A 20,590-nucleotide genomic window follows, 5' to 3' on the forward strand; every position below is an offset into this window, starting at 1 on the left:
GCCTTCCCAGTGATGGGGTTTTGAAGAAGTTACCCCAATACAAAAACTGCACAGTGCAGAGGACGAGACAAAAGCAAGCAGTGTATGAAATAAGCTTTTGGCTTGGGAATAGAGATAACACACTTCTTGCAGAGTTTTCTGGGGACTGTTTGGCACAGCATTGTTCAGCTAAAGGTGGGTCTGTACTGCTGAACTGATGTGATCAGCAGGAAACAAACTTTGCCAACTTTGCAGCTGGCAGTGGAACAGCCCATTTCCATGCTGTTAAACTCCTGTGCTCCAAACTGCCTGCTGGGAGCAGTCCCTGATCTGTGCCAGCTCACTGGCTGAACTTGGGAGTTGTTTCACATAAAGATGGTTATCCTTGATCAAAACCTGTGCCAGGGACTGTGGCACCAAGGTCCCAGGGTGGGTGCTTCAGTTCTGGTACCTTCTCAAAGCATTCCCTGGCACTGCTATGAGCTGTAACTGCGCACAGAGTGCTGGCTCCTCTGCTGTCAAGTGCAAGTGCTGCTTTTGTTCTGAATTCTCTCTGTCACACATTAGCAGATCCTCAACAGCTGTTGGATTTATCTACCTTTCTCCAAATCAAGAGTTGTCATATCTGAAATCTGTGTGGAGGTTGAGCTGTCTAAGAAACAAGCTCTGAGCTCTCTGGTGCTGTTCTGCTGCTGGTCTCGTGAAATGAGAGGAGACTCTCTAGGCCAAAATGAAATTGCAGTGCTGGGCACTGTGTCTGCACAGTAGCATTTGTGAATGTTCAGCTCTAGTGGAAAGTACATTCCTGGAAGGAAAAGAAAATGAAAAAACCCACCTTTGCTGTCTTTCTAACCAGCAGGGATTGCCAGACATGTCTCATTATTCTGCATCCTAGATCGGTAATATTCAGTACCATTCAAATATTATTTGAAAACTAGCATATTAAGAAAATTTCATTTGTGATTCAATTCAAAGACAGCATTCACTGCTATTTCAGAGGCCTCTGGAGAACATAGTCTATCTGCTGTTCAGGGTTATGCTTTGTGTTGATAAGACAAGTAAGCACAGACTTTTTCATCATTCCCTTTTACTGACCTGCTTCTGAAATGTCATGGGCCAGGTTTACACTCTCATGGGCCACAGAGATGAGACTGAGTTTGGGAAGATTGTTTGGTGTGGTGACTTTGGGAGGGTATTGTGGGTATGGGTGAAGGAAAAGCTGCATGAAGAACAAGCTGCATGAGCGAGTTAACAAGCTGTTAACTTGTTTGGGTGATGATGGGTATAGAGGAGCTCCTGAGTTCCCTCAAAAAACTAGAGCTACTATCATCTTACACAATACCTCAAGGGCAAGCAGGCAGAAAATAAACCTTTGAGTAATGCCAGTTTGTGTATTAGAGCATTTCTAATTGTGTTTTGTTGTCACAGAACCTTATTTGGGGAACTGTTAAGATGTACTGCTTGTAAATTTTGATCAGATTTTTTTTTTTGAGTGCTGTTGCATAGTGTGTGTCATTTCCAGTAGAAATGAGGTTTTGTTATTTTTTCACTTGCATATTGTACAAGTAAAGCTCCAGTGACTTTGGTATAGAGAGGAAAATCATAAATACAGTCTGTTTCTTATCTGAAAAATAGCTGTTAATAAAGTTTTGTGTTGATTATGAAAGAGTAGGATGGAAACTAGCTTGTGTGTGCTAGTAATAGCTTGTATACTAAAAGAGTTTGAATATATCAGCTGATTATTGAATAATGTCAGTATTATATTACTGATCTTTTAGGTGTGTGAACTTGTCTGTCTTAGTGAACTATGTAGTTGATTAAATTGTTTTGAAACAATTGCCTTGGGGGAAGAAGAGAACTGTTTGATATAGTATGATATCTTCAGTACTGAAACATTTGAAAAAAATCTGAAATCTGATAGTCCTCAAAACATAATGCCAGATCTTAACAATAACCTGAGATGTGTAATTTAAATATTTTTATCTTGGGATTAGCCATTAAAATACACTTGAACTAATCTTGGGTTTTTAATGAATGGAGTAATAAAGCAGAGGTAGCCTAGAAGATCTTTACTGGCAGGGCCATTTTAGATCGGGTTGGTTGTGACCTCATCCAGTCCTTTACACAAACCCTTTTGGATTTTGCTGGTTGAGGATGTGCAGAAAAGATTTGACTTAAAGTATAATTTTCAAATGTTACCTGAGAAGGTTCCCAAAATTTCTTATATTCAAGCAAGACTAACTACAATTCTAAAAGTCAGTTGTAACCTAAGATGTATTCACAGGTGAATGGTGCTGAAGTACAAGTGCTGACTCAGCACTCTGAAGGAATATGGTCACTGACACACATTGGTATCCTTTGTGGCACTTTTAATTGCTTGGTTTCAGTCCAAAAGTAGTATGGATTGAAAACCTGAAAAATTGTTAATCATACTTTATTGGGTTTTGCCTAATAATTAGTTAAGTTTACATAGAAATGTAACTGCATAGGTATGATATAGTTAGAGGTGTGTTTATGCTTCCACAGTATGTTTAGTATGCTTTAGTTTAGTTTATCTGTTTTTATACAGAGACACAAGTCAGCCATATAAATTGCATATGTTGTTGAAATGAGGATTAATGTGCTATACAGGGTGGAATGTAACTGTGATGGAACAACTTTCATGGTAATTAGCAAGAGTCTGGAAACCTGTGACTGCTGTCTACATCATTATTAGTTTTTATTGTATTGGTTTTGATAGATTGGTTGTGTAATTATTTGCACAAATGCACACTTTTAATGCACAGTAGCAAGTATAAGAATAAATGAAGTGTATGAGTTTGTGCATTTTTTTAATATTAATGCCATGGTATCTAAAAGATTTATTTCTAGTCTTTCATGGCATTTGATTGATATCTAACAGTTTCAGTTGAATTTATTTAGTAGTCTAGCAGAAAGCATACAGCAGTGTGCAGTGGATTTAATTGTGAAATTGAAATTCACTTTGAATTTATTTGGCTTTGTCCTTTTTTTCTTAACCTTAAGATGTTCAGTTCTGTTAGGTGAGATGAAATTCTCATGGTCCCTTGTACTATTTAGCATATCCCATTTGCTGATTAAGCTTTTGGCACAGTGATGCCCCTATCACTGAGTACTTACCAAGTTACCTGCCAAAGGTTTCCTTTCTCCTGGGTAATGGAACTTTTTTGTTTTCATTTGTGATTAGGTAGCTTGTAGGAGCATTTTTGAGGGAAGACAGATTCTGAAAAACATTTCAAATAGGTATGATAATTTTGACAGCAGCTGTAGCGGAACTTTCCCAGAGAAATTCTCTACCTACCTGATGAAATAAAGCATTACTGGGAGGTTCTGTAAAGGAAGATGTTTTGCAAAGTTGTTATTTGTAAATTCACTGCTGTAGTGGATATAGCAAAGAGTTCAGTGAAGATGAGGAAATCTGCTTTATTTTTGTCATAAATATAGTAGAATACAAACGATCCCATCACTTTTCCCCAACGCTGTACAGTCTTGTTTCAGTGTTTTCCCCTATTGAGGCATTAAAAATGGATGTTAAAGTGTTATGCTTTGACACAGAGATGTTACATTTTGTTCCAGTTTTCTAGGGCAGCGGTCACTAGGCAAGGCTAGCCCTTCACTATAGCAGCAGCTGCACTCCAGGCTGACTTTGCTGTAGTGCTCTGCCTCTGGCTCAGAGGTCCAGGGGAGCTTTCAGTGGCTAGCTTATAGGGACATTTCCCAAGCAGCCCACAGGTGGCTTTTGGAAGTGTTTATTCTGGTTCACCTGTGTCTCCTGTGATAACAATGATGGCAGAGGGGCCCCTGCAATCCAGTGCCTTGCTGTGCATGGCCATGCTCACAGCTGTGACCTGCAGCAAAGGCATGCTGTGCTCCCCTGCTGCATCTCAGAATACAGGGGAGGGGAAGGGCTTTCCCCTACATCACTAAACAGATGTAGTGGGACTGGTCTAGGCTTCCCTCTCAACTGGTGCCTTCAGAAATTACTTTTTTTTCAAAGGTACATGAAATGTTCTGCAGGACAGCAAATCGTGCTAAGAATACTCATCCATCCCTTTAAGACTGAAATAAACCCTGCTCACAAAGACCCCATAAATTGCCAATCAGTGTGATCCATGAGGTTTTGCTCTGCTTGTGAGCAGATGTCCACAAGACTTTCTTTTCCATATTTGTATTGGCTAGCAAGTAAAATTCATTAAGACATATAAAGAACTGAAAAATAGTTCAAGTTTTTATTACTCAAATAGTATTGCATTTTTAAAATAAGTCCAGAGTAATTTTAAAGCCATGCAAATATAACCTGAGATAATTCCTTAGTGTTGAAAAGTCCTAAAACACAAATGAAACCTCATTAATAGCTTTGATATTCTCTGACTGGTAGGAGCCATACTTATTGCATCATCAGTGGATGGTAGGCAGAGATTTTTCTAAACTTATTTATATAGTCAATTTAAAACCCTTCCTGATCATATACAGTAGGAAAAGAATTTGGTGTTTTTAATCCAGTGTAAGCAAACAGTGCAGTGGTTTGACATTGATGCTAGTGATAGGAGTATCATTGTATTGGTGTGCAGAGGGCAGCTGAGCAGATGTGGGTCACTGTACCAAAGTGATTATATGGTACCACTTAGAGCAGAGGTAGTTTATCATGGGAGTTTTGGACATACAAATACAACTAGTATGTGACACTTCCCATTTGTGCTCTTTGCCACAGGCAGGCTGCTTCTGCTCCAAATGTTAATGTTTTCTTTACCTCTAAGTGAAGAATGTGGCTGTAGAAGCACCTGCAAGAGTGCCAGAGCACAGAACTGAGCTTGCCTGACCAATCTTTATGTGGTGCATCCCTGTTTCTGAAAGGTTGCCCTCATATTTTCATGACTCTGGTATTTTCACAAGCTTTTTAAAGTATTGAGGTAAATTAACTTCTATGCCAGTTCAACATGTACCTGTTTGCTTGGGATCAGCCTGGTTTTGCACAGAGAAAAAGGAGAGGTTCTAGGTGGGTGAGAATTTTTAGGAATATATAGGCAGTCTGGATTTTTGTTGTGAAATCTGAGAGCTTTGTTTAACTGAATGTTCACTTAAAACTGAAGTACATACAGCTCTAAGCTATTTGACATACTTGATTTCCATTCCTTTATTTTTCCTGTTTTCCCTGTCATACAGTACAGAATATTTGATGGATTTTTTTTCAGAAGTACTTTCAGATTAACTGTCTCTACAGTACTTTATTGAATTTTGAAACTTGTTTGGCAGATGACTGAATTTTCCTTTTTCATTTCCTGCTTAATCCCTCCAGTCTTTGATGGTGAGGCTGTCACTTGCTGTATTGTGACAGACACTATAAAAATCCTCTTAAATGTCAGAGGTGTTGGATAAACAGATAATGACTTGCAGGTGATTACAGAAGGTTTTTGGAATCTCATATTGGAGGGTTCTCATGTAGTCAATAAAGATTCATGCTCCCTTTTAGCAGCTCTTGACTGTACTGATAACACATTTGTTTTCTTCAGTTAACTTCTGTAGCCAGTTCTGAAGAATTCAGAAATTCTATAAAAATCTGCAAGTTAAAACCCTTGGTAAGATACATAAATTTGTAGGCTTTAGCATTTTTTTATATTAAGAAACTGCTGAAAAAATAAGCCCAGTTTAGAATGGGAACTTTTAGTTTCTCTGAGCATCTTTATCTGCAGTTACACCAGAGGACTCTCTGGCTACATATGTTAAGGAACTTTATGTTGTCATTTTGAGAGCAATAAAACTAAAGATGAAGGAAATAACGTGATTTATTCTATTGCTTGGAGGATATGGAAGACTTTTTAAACAATTTATGTTATTAATTTCATTTGACAGAGGTAGGTGTATGTGTATACAAAGCATTTGTCTGGTCTAAAACTTGGATGCCATTTAACATACTTTGCTGCAGCAACATGAACTTAAAAAAATTTCATTTTAAAAATCTGCACAGTGAGTAAGAAGTTAACCTTTTGTGCCTTTTATTAAGTACTGTGAAGTAGATGTTAATTGCAGTAACAAGCTTTTTTTCCATAGAGTGAATTTACAAATATAAACCAGTGTGTTGTTTGTTGTTATAAGGAAGATGTCAATAAATCAATTTGCATTTCTTTTCATAGAGATGTCCTATTGCTGCTGTTTAAATGTAAGGACTGAATTGCAACCAAATGATTGTGGCTAAGTACACTGATTTATTTTTACAGAGTAAGACTTTCAGAAGTTCCAGACTAAATGTCATACTTAGATAAGTAACACCCTTATTAGAATTCACCTGTGTTTCCCACTGGCAGTATTTTTTTCATTTTTTAATGAAAAAAAATTCATGAGTCTGCCTGTGTGTAGGCTTTCTTTTATTGATGGCCAGTCTCCCAGGCAGTGCTCTGGGAAGAGCACACCTCAGAATGTTTGTGTCTTGTTGAAGAAGCAGGTAGATAAACTTCCATGCCTCCTTGTTTGTCTGCTTTAAATTCCTCCACAAGTGCTGAGGTAGGGCTTGTCTCTGTCCCCTGTTACTGGACATGGGAATACTGGCCAAAGAAATCAGCCTCTGATTCAGTGTTTTCTGACACCAAGTTTGCATTGCTAAATTAGTATTTGCATGTATTGTATTGGAACAGGTAACATTGACTATGTTCATTTAAAACTGGGGAGCTTTTTGTCTTTTTGTCCCAAGGGGTGAATCTCACTTCTACACTAATGATCTTGTATGTTTATAAAATATTGCCCATGACTTTTTACTTAATTCATTCAAGCACATATTTCTTCTACACATCCATTAAAGTAAAAAATTCAGTGCACCCTCAGCAGAAGGGTTATTTTTGGTGTCATGGAAATCAATACAAGATGCCTATTAGTGGATTAATTTTTTGTTTATATTTGAGGTTTTCTTTGTTGCTGTATTAGTTTAAGGTTTTGTTTCTAATGAGCATGTAGAAATGTGTGCAATGGAAAAATAACAATACCAAATTTTTTTTTTATATATATGTACACTTTAAATGCATCATTAGCTATAAATTGAGTAGAAGAACATGCATGGAAGTCATTGAAATGTTATCATCTAGGGTATATAATCTTTTGCATGTTCTTAGCATCTAGCAGTCTGGCAACTAACATGGTTGTCTTGGAAACAGGCTTTATTTTCCTTTTGTGAATATCTAGATGTGAAATGATTATCTTCCTTAAAAATCTATAAATAATACTTCTGAAAGAAATAACTGCAGATTTAAGATGCTTGTCATCTATTTAAAGAATTGATACAGAAGTCTGCAAGTGATTGCATTGTGAGTTTTAATTATAGTTGTGTGCTTATGTTGATAAAACAGTCTTTAGTGGTTTTTTTAGGTAAAATGCCTGTCCTTAGTGTTGATATTTGTCTGGGAATTATCTGCAATGAAACACTTTGCCAAGATTTCCTAGCTTAATGTTTAAACAGAAATATTACAGTGTAACTGATGCATTAGAAATGAAACTCCTAAAACCAAACTGATACTGTGACTTACAGTCTTTTCCCTTGCCTTGTTTTAAATTAACAGCATGCAATAAATCCTTGGGTATTCTGTGAGATTATAGCATAATATGTGCCAGATAAAACTTTGCTTTTTTATTAGCCAGAGAGCTGCCTGGCTATGGACAACATAAAATGTCAAAGTAAAATAGAAACTGAGTCAAGATATTACCATCTTTCAAATTGTTGGGTTTTTCTTAGGATTTGTATGCAAATATGAAATAATGTTCTCGAAATTTAATTTTTCTGATCTGTAGCTTATTTGTCCTTATTTGTCAGCAGTCTCATAGTTTGCTATTAGTAACAGAGTATTTTCATCCTGATTTTTACAGATGAAGGTCCAGACAGAATAATTGTCCACGTTTTGTTTCTTAAATTTTTAAGTTTAATAAGTTTTCTAATGGAGGTTTTAATATATTTCTCTTCCCGGTATTTTTGTCTCCAGTACCAATTTACAAGGCTTTTAAATTCGGATATGTACATCAGAGAAGAATATTTTTATAAGCCTCTCATAAAATAACTGTTTTTTTCAGCAAAACTCACACTTTGAATGATACAACCTGAGAGAACCATGGCAAGATCTTGTTTAGCCATTGGAACCCAATTGCGTGACCACTTCTTTCATTCTTCCTCCCATCTCTTCCTCCTGCTTCATTTCTTGTGCTGCACCCACATTTCAGATTGATCTCTTTTTCCCAAACTTAATTGACCATTTTATTTTTGCTTAAATGTTCAGGTGTGTTCCAAATTTTTTAACTTCCTTATTCCCTAGAATAAGATCAGGCTTTCTGTGTGAGGCCCGAGATGAAGCTTATTGACCTAAGTGGAGAGAATCTTGAACACTTAAAGACTATGGTTGTTACCAGATGATGCAAAAAGCTTTTAGTGACCTGTATTTTGGCCCCAATGTAAAACAGTGGCATAAGTATTCTGCACCCAGAAAGAAATAATCACAGCTTGTTTTTCCACAAATAGTGCTGTGTTCCATTTTGGATGCAATAGCATTTATATGTGTTTACCTTGATGGCCAGGCTGTAAACTTCCCACTTTCACCTCAGATTATGATCTCATAAATCTTACATTAAAAAAGGACATTAAAATAACATGTTATTTAAGCTACAAACAAAGCTGATTTAGTCCTTGAGCTTTTTTCATATTCCTCTAAATAAATGTCATTTCTTTGAGTTTAACAATATTAGTTAACTGTGTTCAGCAAAAGCAGTCCATTTTATACCTTCCTGATCAAATAATAATTCTTCATGCTGATTACTAAGTATTACATAATTATATTCCCTGTCTCCATTTTAGCTGAAGATTTTTTCATCCTTTGCTCCTAAACTGCAAACAAGCAAGCAATTGAAAAAAAAACCCAAAAAACCAACCAAACTCCTTATGGTAACAGTTGTGTATAGTTACAGTATGTGCATCATTGTGTGAATGTGGTCAGTTCCCTGAAATTGGTTGATAGTCACACACTAGCATCCTTCTTGAATATCCTGGGAAAACCTGATGTTGTTAAAGTTCTCATGGCTTTTCCTTTCAGATTAACTTTTAGTAAACTTTGATGTTTTCTTTTTCCTGTTCTTTATGATGCAGAGATGTTGTCCTGGAGAAATCTGTTTTACCTCTGTGCATTGTAAGACATGGTCTTTCATCCCCAGAAATGAAATTATGCATAATTCCAAGTTAGTTCTAAAGATAAAGAGGAAGTACAGTTTTTTTCTCTCATGTGTTTCACTTCAGGATGTTGCCAAGTCTGCTATGAGCAGCATTAGGAAAAGATAAAACAAACTTCAGGGGAGGGATTGCAGAGTCATTCAAGGAGAAATGGTATTTTTGTTGCCTTTTGTAATTAAAAAAGCACAAAACAAAATGACTAATGAACATTTTCCTTTTAGCATAAGCAAGGAAGTTGATCAGATAGTCATCTACAGCCAGAGACATGTAGTAGGTTTCTCAGTGATGAGAACCACATCTCTGGAGGACGGTGTATCCACTCATCACAGTGTGTTTAAGACAGAAGTTTCTCTCTCCAGTGCCCAGCACAAAGGCAAGCTACATCTCTAGCTTCACTTTAGGCACATGATATTTAGGTGTAGGCAGTCCCATTGCAAGTGCATGATGTGGCTTGAAATGATCTCTGCAAATCTTCCCATCTAATAATGGACTGAAATACAAAATAGCTTATCCAAGCTGCTCTTTACACAACTTGTTTTAGAGCTTCTCATGAATTACAGTATCTTGTTGCTATTTCTTTCCTGTATATGCTTGGTGTGTCATTACACATATGGTGGATGCTCAGGTGATTCAAATCCACAAGAAAAAGTTGCCTTTTCACCTTCTGTCAAGACTTGCAGTAGGAGCAGGATATGTTTATTCCCTAGAGGTCCTCTGCTGTGCTAGGTATCTCAGAGTGAAAGTCTTGATTCTTCATTCTGTTGCCCTTTCCCCAGCAATTACTGTTTTAATTATTCACATAAGAAACTCTTCTAATGCTGCCATATGTCATTACTTGGTATCATTCAAATACCATTTGATAGGTATTTTCAAAAGCGGGGAGAAGGTTTACTCAGAACTCTTTGTAGTGTATTGATTTTTCTTTTTTCACTTGTTAATGCTGTGACCTTTACAAAACCAAAAGTGATTTATAGTTTAAATTTTGAAATTGATAATAACATTGCTCCTGTTAGAGGATGTGGGACTTTACATAGGTTTTATTCACATCGATTAATTACTTTGGCAGTAATTGTATTTTATGCAATTTTTAAAATGTTTAGGGCTATTTTAATGGTCTTATCTCATGGAATATAGGTTGTTATGGGTTAATGTGTTTGTGAGTGCATGAAAATGTTCACTGTAGTGGTGTATTAAGCTGAACTGAAATGTGGTAGAATTTTCCTGGGTTTATTACTGCATTTCTAACTATACCTACAGCTTCAGGTAAAATGTATGAAGAAGATACTCTGGATTTTCATGGGGTGTAGTGCCCATTAAAAAACCCCTTCTGTAATACTGTATCTTTTTCTGATTCTCAGTTTAACATCAAAACAGCTTTGCAGTAAAAAATATAGTAAATAATTTGCAGAATTCTATCTGAATGAATATGAAATGATTAATTCAACATATCTCTGCACAACAATAAGAACAAGGTGCTCCTTGCTGTGCTGTTCATTCACAGCTGTTTCTTCATGCTGCCACCCTTCGCAGCATGTGTTTGATTTTGCTCTGAGTAGCAGCAGAAACACTTGAAATGCTGCAATTTGAAATTAGCTTCCAGGGAGTGATGACAGTGGCTTGTCAGGCCATGCTTTTTCCTTTTTTTTATGTCACCCTGAATAAAATAAATTTAAAATAAATTGATAGCATTTTTCTAGTGCCTGACCATGCCCTGTGGAACACGTCTCAGAGTAGCATTTTCTGATCTGGCCACAGTAATGTTTTTTATCAGTGCTGTCATTTGGCTGCAAGTGGAGATAGTCTTTTTGAATGGATGAATACTTCAGCTTTATACTTCAACTGCTTAAAGGAAATAAAATTTTTAGAACTTTTTTAAAGAGAAAATCTGACTAGAAAGTGAATTATACAGGTAGTTACTATGAACAGACATATCTTACTGAGATTTTTTGGAGCAGTTGTCTTAAAATGCAGCATTGTACATGTTTAGGAGGATGCCAGAGAAAAGAAAAATTATGATTATTGTTCTTTTCGGTGAAAATGAACTAATGGGCTCTTGATTCATTTAATTTTATGATTAAATAATAAATGTTTATCAGCACTTTGTAGTAGCATGTGAGATAAATGTGTGTCATTGTGGACTAGGTCTGGTAGGAGTCTGTATATCTGGCAGTCAGGGAAGTGGGGCTTTTGGTTGTGGGATTTTTGCTTTTATTTTTCTGTTTAATCCTTTCTCAACTTGGAAGACAAGAAAGCTGATGCTCTTCCTAGTGTGTGGTATTTTAAACCTCAAATGTCACCCATGCCCTTGCCCTTTAATGAATTTGTGCATTCTATGAATGCCCATGAGTCAGAGAGCAGAGGGGAACTCTGTATTTGCTTCAGTTAGTGAATTTAAATAAAAACCCCCTATTATAGCAAACACTCACCTTCTGGTTTTTTGTATAAATAATTTAGAGGTTCAAGCATTTACTCATATAGGTTTTTAAGAGAGCCTGATGCTTGGGTTCAGCATGCATACTGTAGATGCCAGTGATCTGAGGCAGAACCATGACCTGTGTGTGAGGAGTGCATCAGACCTTCCAGAGGAGGCATCTGCCTCCACAGTGCCCATACAGAGGGTTTTGGGGTGTCCCTGTGGTTGCACACACTGATGGCAGTGCTGGGACATGGCCAGTCTGCACCTTGGACTGTTACCTTGCGCCTCCTTGAAAGTGAGGAGAGTGCCTGTGATATGGATGGGCAGCAGGCTGGGATTTAATATGGAATAAATCAGCCATCTTCTGATGGTAAATGGTCAGGAGAGGTGATTGTAACTTGAACTTGATTCTGATCCTCTGTTTCTAGTGGCAGTCATATTCAAGGGGGAAAGGCTTTTGCCATTCAGCAAGTGGTTTGGGTTTTGCTTGCTTTTTTCATGTCAAAGTACAGAAAGTTTACAGCTGGAACAGGCAGAGGATCATTGTAGTAAGAACTCCTTCCAAAGAAATAACTAACCAACCTGAAAACCACCAGGGAGGAGGGCTCCTGTGTCCCTCTGCCATCCTTGTGTATGTTGAGCCTGGCTCTGCGAGGGTGCAGGATTACTTGTGTTCCATTTTGTGTCTTCTGTCTCTGTGTTTGTGAGCACAGTGTGATCCATGATTGAAATAAGATGCCCTTGAAAAATCTGCTAAGGATTTGTGTCAAGAGTGATGACAAAGGAGTTTTGTTATATTTGAATGATGCAGTTAAATACAACATCAAATAAAAGGCAGAAGTGAAGTAATTTTCCTTGTTTGAGGAAGCTAACCAAGAGTTGGTTTCAGTTCTGCTGGTGGAAAATAGTTAAATTCTGTATTTATTAAGTTGTAATGAAAACTAGACCTTACATGACCATACTGCTCCTTATTACCTGAGAGGGACTGTGATCATTGTATTTTATGATGAAAGTTATATTATTGAAAGAGCAAATGTTAGCTTCTCCCCTTTTTATTTTTTCATTATGCTTTTAAACCTGTTACAAAACCTTGGAGTTCAGCACATTAAGTTCATGTGCTGTTAGGAAAAAGGCACATTTTCTAGATAGAAGCTGAATATTAAATGATTATGTACCATCAAATCATGCAGTACCGCTCCACAAATCACTGATCACATAATAATAGTATTAATTTCTGAGGGAACAGTAATGTATTAAACAGTTAAATATTCCAGGCTTTGTTCCTTATCTGGTAACACCGGGAGAAAAAATGAGATATGCCACTATTTCATCTTTTATAAAGGCTTTTATAAAGGCTAAAGCATATTTTATTTGATGCATCACTGACTCTTGGTAAAATGAGGTGAGAAAGCTCCATTTTCTGTCAGGAGTCAACCAGAGCCCAGCATGTTTCCGCTGTCCAGTACTGAATTTCTGTTCACCTTGCAGATCGATGTGAAACTGCAGCCACTGAGGCTTTCTGCTATGTACAAAACATTTGTTCAGCTAGAAAATGAGTGGGGGAAAAGAGCCAGCCTTGATGTCCAGATGGGAGCCCACTGGAGTGCTGTGAAGCAGAACACCTGGTGTGAGGAGCAGGGGATGTGCAGTCCATGACCATGTGTCTGGGTGCAGGGCACCTATGGGAGTGGGTGCTGCAGCTTTGTTGGGGACCACCACTACCGAGATCTGGGTTCTGAAATGTTGGTGCACTGTGAGATGAGGTGCTGTGGTGTTAGATTAAAAAAAAATGCAGACTGTTTGCCCGTGATTAATTTGATATTTTTGGAAAACAGTCAACAGTTTGTAAAATTGTTACTGTTTCTTAAATGGACTTGAGTTATTTCCAGGTACCAGAGGTCATGCCTGCAGCAATAGCTGCAGGCTGCTCCCAGGTGGATGTTATTAGCAGTGGGGAGGACTTTCCTCCCTCGGTGGAACCTGCACTGGTGGGACATTGTATAGAAGGATTCTTGAGGTTTGTGTGTCCAGTCAGATCTCTTGAGAAGATATGAAGAGTTTTGCATTGCTTGCTTTCAGTATTGTGTCTGAATTATATGCTGTGAATGTTGTTGTTGGTATAGTGAAAGTAGTGTGAGGTTTGTTTGTTTGTTTGTTTGTTTGTTTGTTTGTGTGGGGTTTTTGGTTTTTGTTTTGGTACTTTTTTATGTGGGTTTGTTAGTTTTTGTTGGTGTGGTTTTGGTTAGTTTTTTTTTTCCTAATCCAGAGTCAGTACTGACTGGATTGTTCTGCGCAGAAATACAAAGATAGAATAAAGTAGAATGAGGGGAATGGTTGATGTGTGTTACTGGTCTGCTGGGTAGCTTCAGAGATCACATTTGTCCATCTGCCTTGACAAGAAGTTCTGTAATTTGCAAAGTTGAAGAATTAACCCATTACAATTTTTTATCTTATCATTACAATGTGATTGTTCAATCATTGGGAAAAAACCTATTTAGTTTGTTTTAAACCCTACAGCAGCTCTACCATGAGGTAATACCACTGAGGTGTAGGTTTACCATGGAAATTAACTATAGTGTTACTGTTTCTGAATGCCTGTTTAATTTAAAAGCAGGAGAGGTGATGTTGGGAACAACCTTGAACAATCAGTTTGATTCAGAGTCTGTACAAATAATAATTTACTTTTGTTTGCCCCAGCTTGTTTTAGCTGTCAGTTTTCTTTAAATAGCCATGAGTTAAGCTTTGCAACAGGGGTAAGATCCTGCTGACTTCAGTGAGGCTTGACATGGTCCATTAACAATCTAATGTATTTATGTTAGTAAATGGTGTAATTTTGAAATTTATCACAGGCTCATGAATATCTTTATTTCTTCTCGCCCACTTCTCTGGAATTGTTAGACATACAGTTCAAGTAGTGGCTTTAGTTACTTTGCTGGTAATTGGATTAACAATTCAGTATGTCGTGCCAAGGTTTCTTTCAGCTGAAAATTGGGAATAATGCTTTTCTGGATGTATCAGTTTATGAAGTGTATCCTATTGATATCCTGCTATATAGGAAATATTATTTTATTATTTATATCAGATCTACAATTAAATTTGGTTTTGTTTTCAGTAGTAGTATATGATAGGGCATTAATCTGTAAATATATGCATTTTAAACTAGCTACATAAAACTACTGTAGATACTAGAAATGCTTGAATAAGTTATCTTTCTTATAAAAAGTGTTAATTTTTTTAGTCACCTGTTGTCGATTAATAGACTGTTGTAGGAGATTGTGTAAGAGTATGTTATTACCATATAATGCTATTAAAAAAGTTGACCTGAATCTTGCTTTTTTCAGTTTTGTGACCTTTATATTTCTTTCTCATTAGAACTATGCAGCAATGATCCAGCAACAAATTAATGAGGACAAACAAAACTTGAGAGAAAAGGCTGTATATGGAATTCCGCTCACAGAAGAAAAACTTAATGACTTCCGTGATGAACAGATTGGGCAGCTGAAGGAACTGATGGACGAGGCTACCAAACCTCATAAAAAAATCACTATTTCTAAAGACTCAGAATACAAAACCTAAAAGATTTTAAAAAATATTTTAATGCATATTGGAAGCATTTTGAAACTGCTTTTTCCAGTTGTACTTGAATGTGGTTTCTGTGAGATAATGGATGCTGCTGATGCTATAACTTGTCTGAAGTGGATGTGTTTGGCTTTCTGTGCAAGAATAAATGGAAAAATGGAATAATCACACTTTTATGTTAATTGCATTGTTTTTTCTCCTTTTTGTTTTTTCCTTCCTAATGGATGTTGAAGACTGAAAGAATTTGGGGAAATTAAATTGACGTTTTTAAAATATGGAGTTGTAGTTTTGGGGTTGTTTTGTAATCTTGGCACCTACAGGGCAAAACATCTTTCTGTTTGCTTATCATCCTCTTCCTTAATGGAAAAGATGCTATTAGCATTTATTTTCTGGTGAAGATTCAGTAGACAAAGGAATGGTACTAGAGTGGGTTTGTTTTCATGGAAAGAAATGAGCAGTATTAGAAAAGCATACTGCTGGTGAAATTGGAAGTTGATTTTTGTCTTGAGCTTTATTGTGAAATGGACTTTAAAATAAAAGATGTAGCTCATTATTAAATTAATCTTGAATCACTCATGCAGAAAATTCTGTGTTTTTTTCAAAGCTAAATTCAGATTATTGTTAGTATCTAAAATTTTTAAAAACCTTTTATGAATGGGTTGTGCATAGTTTGAATTCAAAGGTTCTTTAAAAACTTGGGATCCCATATTAAGCAATATTTTGTACAGACCAGAATTTGTAAATTACTTGATCACAGAAATTATCCTGTTGATAATACTGTATGACCAACATTAGTAATTTAGTTAGGTCTTCAGTAAGACAGTGTGTGCAACACTTGTTGTAACTCATACTGTTGGAACTAAAGAAAAAAGGGGGTTTATCTATTAAGAAAAACACATACATTTCTGTGCAAAAGACAGCTTTAATTTCATCTTCCAAACCTAGTTTTATATTATTAGTTTTGTTCTATTTCTGGACCTTTCTCTGTCTGCTACTCACAGCACATTTAAGACAACAAAATTTCTTTGCTCTTGGGGAATAACAGCTTTGACAAGGAAGCACATTTCCATCTGTCTCAATTTGTAATAACATGCTGTTTGCCAAAGCTGCGCTCCAGGATCCTAGCGGAGTGGGGAGCAATCTGGGGAGCTGCCTCTTTCCTTCTCCTGTACCTCTCTTCCCAGTTCTTTGATGGGGTTTTAGGCTGCAGGTTGCTCATTTCTATTAAAAGGTCACTTGCAGAATAGTGTGTGAGGAACATGTGGTTGCTTTGCTGCATTGTTGTGTTTCCTGAGAACCCCCACAAAGGAAGGAGTGATGAATCTGACTCCATGTCCTTAGAAGGCTATTATTATTTTATGATCTATATTATATTAAGGAATACCATACTAAACTATACTAAAGAATACAGAAAGGATACAGACAGAAGGCTAAAAAGATACTAATGAAAACTCATGACACCTTTCCAGAGCCCAGACACAGCCTGACCATGATTGGTCATTAAGTCAAAACAATTCACAGCAGAAACCCAAATGAAACAATCGCCTGTTGGTAAACAATGTCCAAACACATTCCAAAGCAGCAAAACACAGGAGAAGCAAATCAGATAATTATTGTTTTCATTTTTTCTCTGAGGCTTCTCAGCTTCCCAGGAGGAGAATCCTGGGCAAAGAGATTTTTCAGAAAATATGATGGTGACAGCTGCATCTTCCTCTGGCACCCACTGCCTTTGCTGTGTGTGCAGTAGGAACATGCTGTATCCTGAGGCACCCAGTGCAAACAGGATGGAAAGGCAGAGATGACATCCAGGCTGTAGAGCTGTTCCCAGGTCCTGATTCTGGTGCTTCAGACGCATGGTTGGAGAGAATGGCAGCTCCTTCCTGGCCTGCTCCATACCTAGGATGCACCAGCATCAAAGTGGGAAGCAAATGGCATGTGCATAGCGGAAGTTTGAAAATTGTCTCTGATACTGCCATTCACACATTTCTAAAGTCTTGTTCTTTTTACAGTTTAAAGGTTGTAAAAATCTAATCCAGCTCTAAAGTTTAGGGCAATAAGATTGATTCTGTTGCTCTTCCATCAGATGAAGAGTAATCAATAATTCCATCACTAAATCTCTTTGGTTTTCTTACTAAAAGTAATTTTTGGGTGTTGACAACAGAATTTGTTTCCAGTCCTTGATTGGTAGTAGACCTGTGCCTGCTTTCCAGTCAGTATCCAAATTGCTTCAAATTTATTTCAAATACTGCAGTTTAAAGCACCTTATTTTTATCAACTCCATTAAATGGAACTTGTTAGTTCAATGGAACTAGGTAAAATACTTGTTTTAGCTCTGTCTACTCATGTATGCATCTAGGTTTTAGAGGCTAAATTAATTAATAATGAAAAGTTTCTATTTGGTATGAAAACTATAAGCTTGTAATGAGACCTAAAGGGAGTTGGAGGTGAGGGTAAACATCTTTATATGCACAACCCCTTGTCTAGTAAAGCCAACAATTTTTTCTTTTATTACCAATAGTAGTTTGCATTTGGTACAGTATTTGTATTCTTGTTTTAAACAACTCCCACAAAAGCCAAAATTCCATTACAGGAATGAAGCGTCTTTTGAGATTGCTGGCTTTAAGACAGGCAGTGCTAATAGTAAGGTGTGCTCTGGTCTGAGCGGGGCTTATGTGGGTGGTGGGGCCCCACAGAAGCTTTGTGATGCCAGCACCGCCACGCATTAATAAAATTCTTTGATTTACAAGTGTGGTTACTGACAGTTAAGTTGAAAACAATCAGTTGGAGTGAGCTGGAGTTTTAAGTAGCTGGAAAAGGCACAAGCTGAAGTCTTACAAACAAGTAAAGAATTTACAGAAATCTCTGTCGTTAAAAATGACCAGTTTTGATATGCAAAGTTACACATCTTAAAAAGAACAAATGAAATGTCCTTCTTTTAGTGTTTTGTTAGGCCTATGTTGTGGGTTTATGCTGTTTTAACTGAATGCCTGACAAGAGCTATTAGGATGTATTTATTTCTTAAAAGTAAATTAATAATGTAACATCTTGAAGGTAGGATTTATGAAGAAGTTTTATTCCTTAGCTATTTGGACTTTAATATTTTAGAATTATTAGTGGACATTCTGTTTCTTCTTGAATACGTATTTGTGAGACACTGACTATGCATGGATGAGTCAGTGGCCAAATTTTCACTGGCTTCTAGGTAAAAATATTGGAGAATTAATGAAGGAAACATGGCTTTCCCTGCCTGTCATAAGCTATTTTATCTTCTGCTTTCTCTAGCTAAATTAATAGCAGAGGGAAGGCTGAATCTTCCAGCAGACTGATTTACCCAAGTGGGACCACAGAGGATCTGTGTACCTTTGATGTATTGTGAAAGCTGAATCACTGTGAAAAACAGCTCACATTCTAGGGCAAAATAAGTCTCTATGTGCTATCCTGCTTAACTCTTGATTTTCAGACCTCTTGGAAAGAGTTTCAAGGTAAATCCTTCCTGTTAGATAGTGTAGATGTAGGAGGGTATAGATGCAGCAGCACAGGTGTTGCTGGGCTTGTTTGATAAACAGGACTGCCTGACCCATCTCCTGCTGTTCCATGTCCTGGTGCTGGACCAGGCTGGGTATGCCCACCTCACAGTGAGCATTGGTTGTACTAGTTTGAAAACAAACCAGTGGAACATTCCAAGGCAGAACTACAATTTCATAGGAAAATAAAAATGAAGGCAATAGTACAGAAACACTGGCTTAAACTGACAGTCAGAATACAACCTGACACCCTGTCAGTCAGGTGGTGGTAACAGTCTGATTAAACGGTGGCTACAGTCCTGTTGGAGTGATGGATGTGGTTTTGTCAAAACAGTGATCCTGTAGAACAATCTGGTCTTTCTCTCTTGAGGTCCAGGAGTGAGTGTTGAGCTCTTGTTTGCTGGGAATCCAGTGGTAGTGCCCCCGTGGTGTTCCAAGCCTCAGATTGTATCCAGGTAGGAATGTCTGGTTCCTCCCCCTGGGCAGGGCATCTCACAATGGGATGATGTAATTTTATGAATCATGCAGTGAGACTCCATTTTCCCATTAGCAGAGATAGCCCCCCCTGAGGGAGTTATCAGGGATGAGTCATGGAAAAGATAAGGAATACTGCCCCACCTATTTTAGCAGTTTATGAAGATGGCAATAGAATACATTATTTTGGTTACATCTTACAATGTAACCTAAGACAGTGGTGTATGGAGGGGTCTTCCCTGTGGAGCCACATCAGGAATTTGGCTGCAAAGACTGATGCAAATTAAAAGGTGTTAGAAATGATAACATTTGCACTTGTAAATGATCTGTGTTTGTTCATGGAGGTTATGCATCTGCTGCAAAACCACTGGCTTTGGTAGGAACATTTTCAGCAGTTTCAGTGGCCACAGTTCTGCTCTGGGAGCAATGACAGTGCTGAGTCCTTCCAGCTTTTCCAGTGCTCTGTCTACCAGGTAGGGTACATATAGCTCACAGAACCAAATTTTATTTAGATGCAGCCTTTACATATGTATATACAAAGTATTCTTTGTTCATTGAAGTTGAGAGCTATAAGTGAGTGCATAAATTCAGTGCATTAGAATGAAATGGTTTTGCTACTTGTAGCAGTGTGTAACGAGGAAATACCAGCTGTTTCAACAAGCTCATTTACTGGACACGTGATCCTGCACAACTGAATGTGTGTCTGGGGAGTGCAGTGTTTAATCTCTGTAACCATTTCAAAGCTATTACTTGAAGTATAAACAAGGAGGAATCCTTTTTTAAATAAAATGACCTTTAGTCATTGAGTATTTATCAGCTTGTTATAAGTGCTTATTACCACTGTAAAGCCCTTAATAAGTACTTTGTTGGAACACCACCACTTGCAACACAACTTCTATCACTGATGAGCCTTCTGGTTTATGGCAGTTACATTCCTTGAGGGTTGAGGTGAAATTTGTGTTAAACAAATGAACCTATTTACCAGTTTTTTCCCCAGAGGTTCCTATTTCTGGTTTTGACTGGAGAAAACATGAGTACAGAATCTGAAACACTGATATGTGTTTATCCTGTGAGATTGACAGCAAAACCAATACAACATGCAGAGGAATCTAAGATGGAAATTCCCTGTTGGGGTTGTATCAAAGGCAGGATTTCACTTTGCTTTACTGTGGTGGAATAATATACAGAATCTGTAGCACAGAAAGTCTGCCAGAGCAGACTACTTGAGTACATATTAAAAATATCATGCTGTTATCAGTCACCTTTGATTATAAATGAAGAGAACTTTTCAGAGCTGAAAAAAATCTCTAGTTAATCAAATACTCAGTTAAAACTGATTTGATAGCTCCATCCTATTCAATTTAATAATGTGAGCACATACTACTGGGTAGTGGGAAAATGGACCTG

The 20,590-nt window shown here is 37.3% G+C and overlaps 1 protein-coding gene across 1 annotated transcript in view; it reads left to right on the top strand.

Moving 5' to 3' along the window:
* SDHAF3 (succinate dehydrogenase complex assembly factor 3) overlaps positions 1–15,761 on the top strand; it is a 28,862-nt gene extending 13,101 nt beyond the window's left edge. The window contains exon 2 of the mRNA XM_054641696.2: positions 14,979–15,761. Within this exon, the coding sequence (XP_054497671.1) occupies positions 14,979–15,182 (204 nt within the window). The 3' untranslated portion in view covers positions 15,183–15,761. The remainder of the gene's footprint in view (positions 1–14,978) is intronic.
* The last annotated feature ends 4,829 nt before the right edge of the window (positions 15,762–20,590 follow it).

Source organism: Agelaius phoeniceus, chromosome 1, assembly GCF_051311805.1.
Source record: "Agelaius phoeniceus isolate bAgePho1 chromosome 1, bAgePho1.hap1, whole genome shotgun sequence".
In the NCBI taxonomy this organism is placed as follows: domain Eukaryota; kingdom Metazoa; phylum Chordata; class Aves; order Passeriformes; family Icteridae; genus Agelaius; species Agelaius phoeniceus.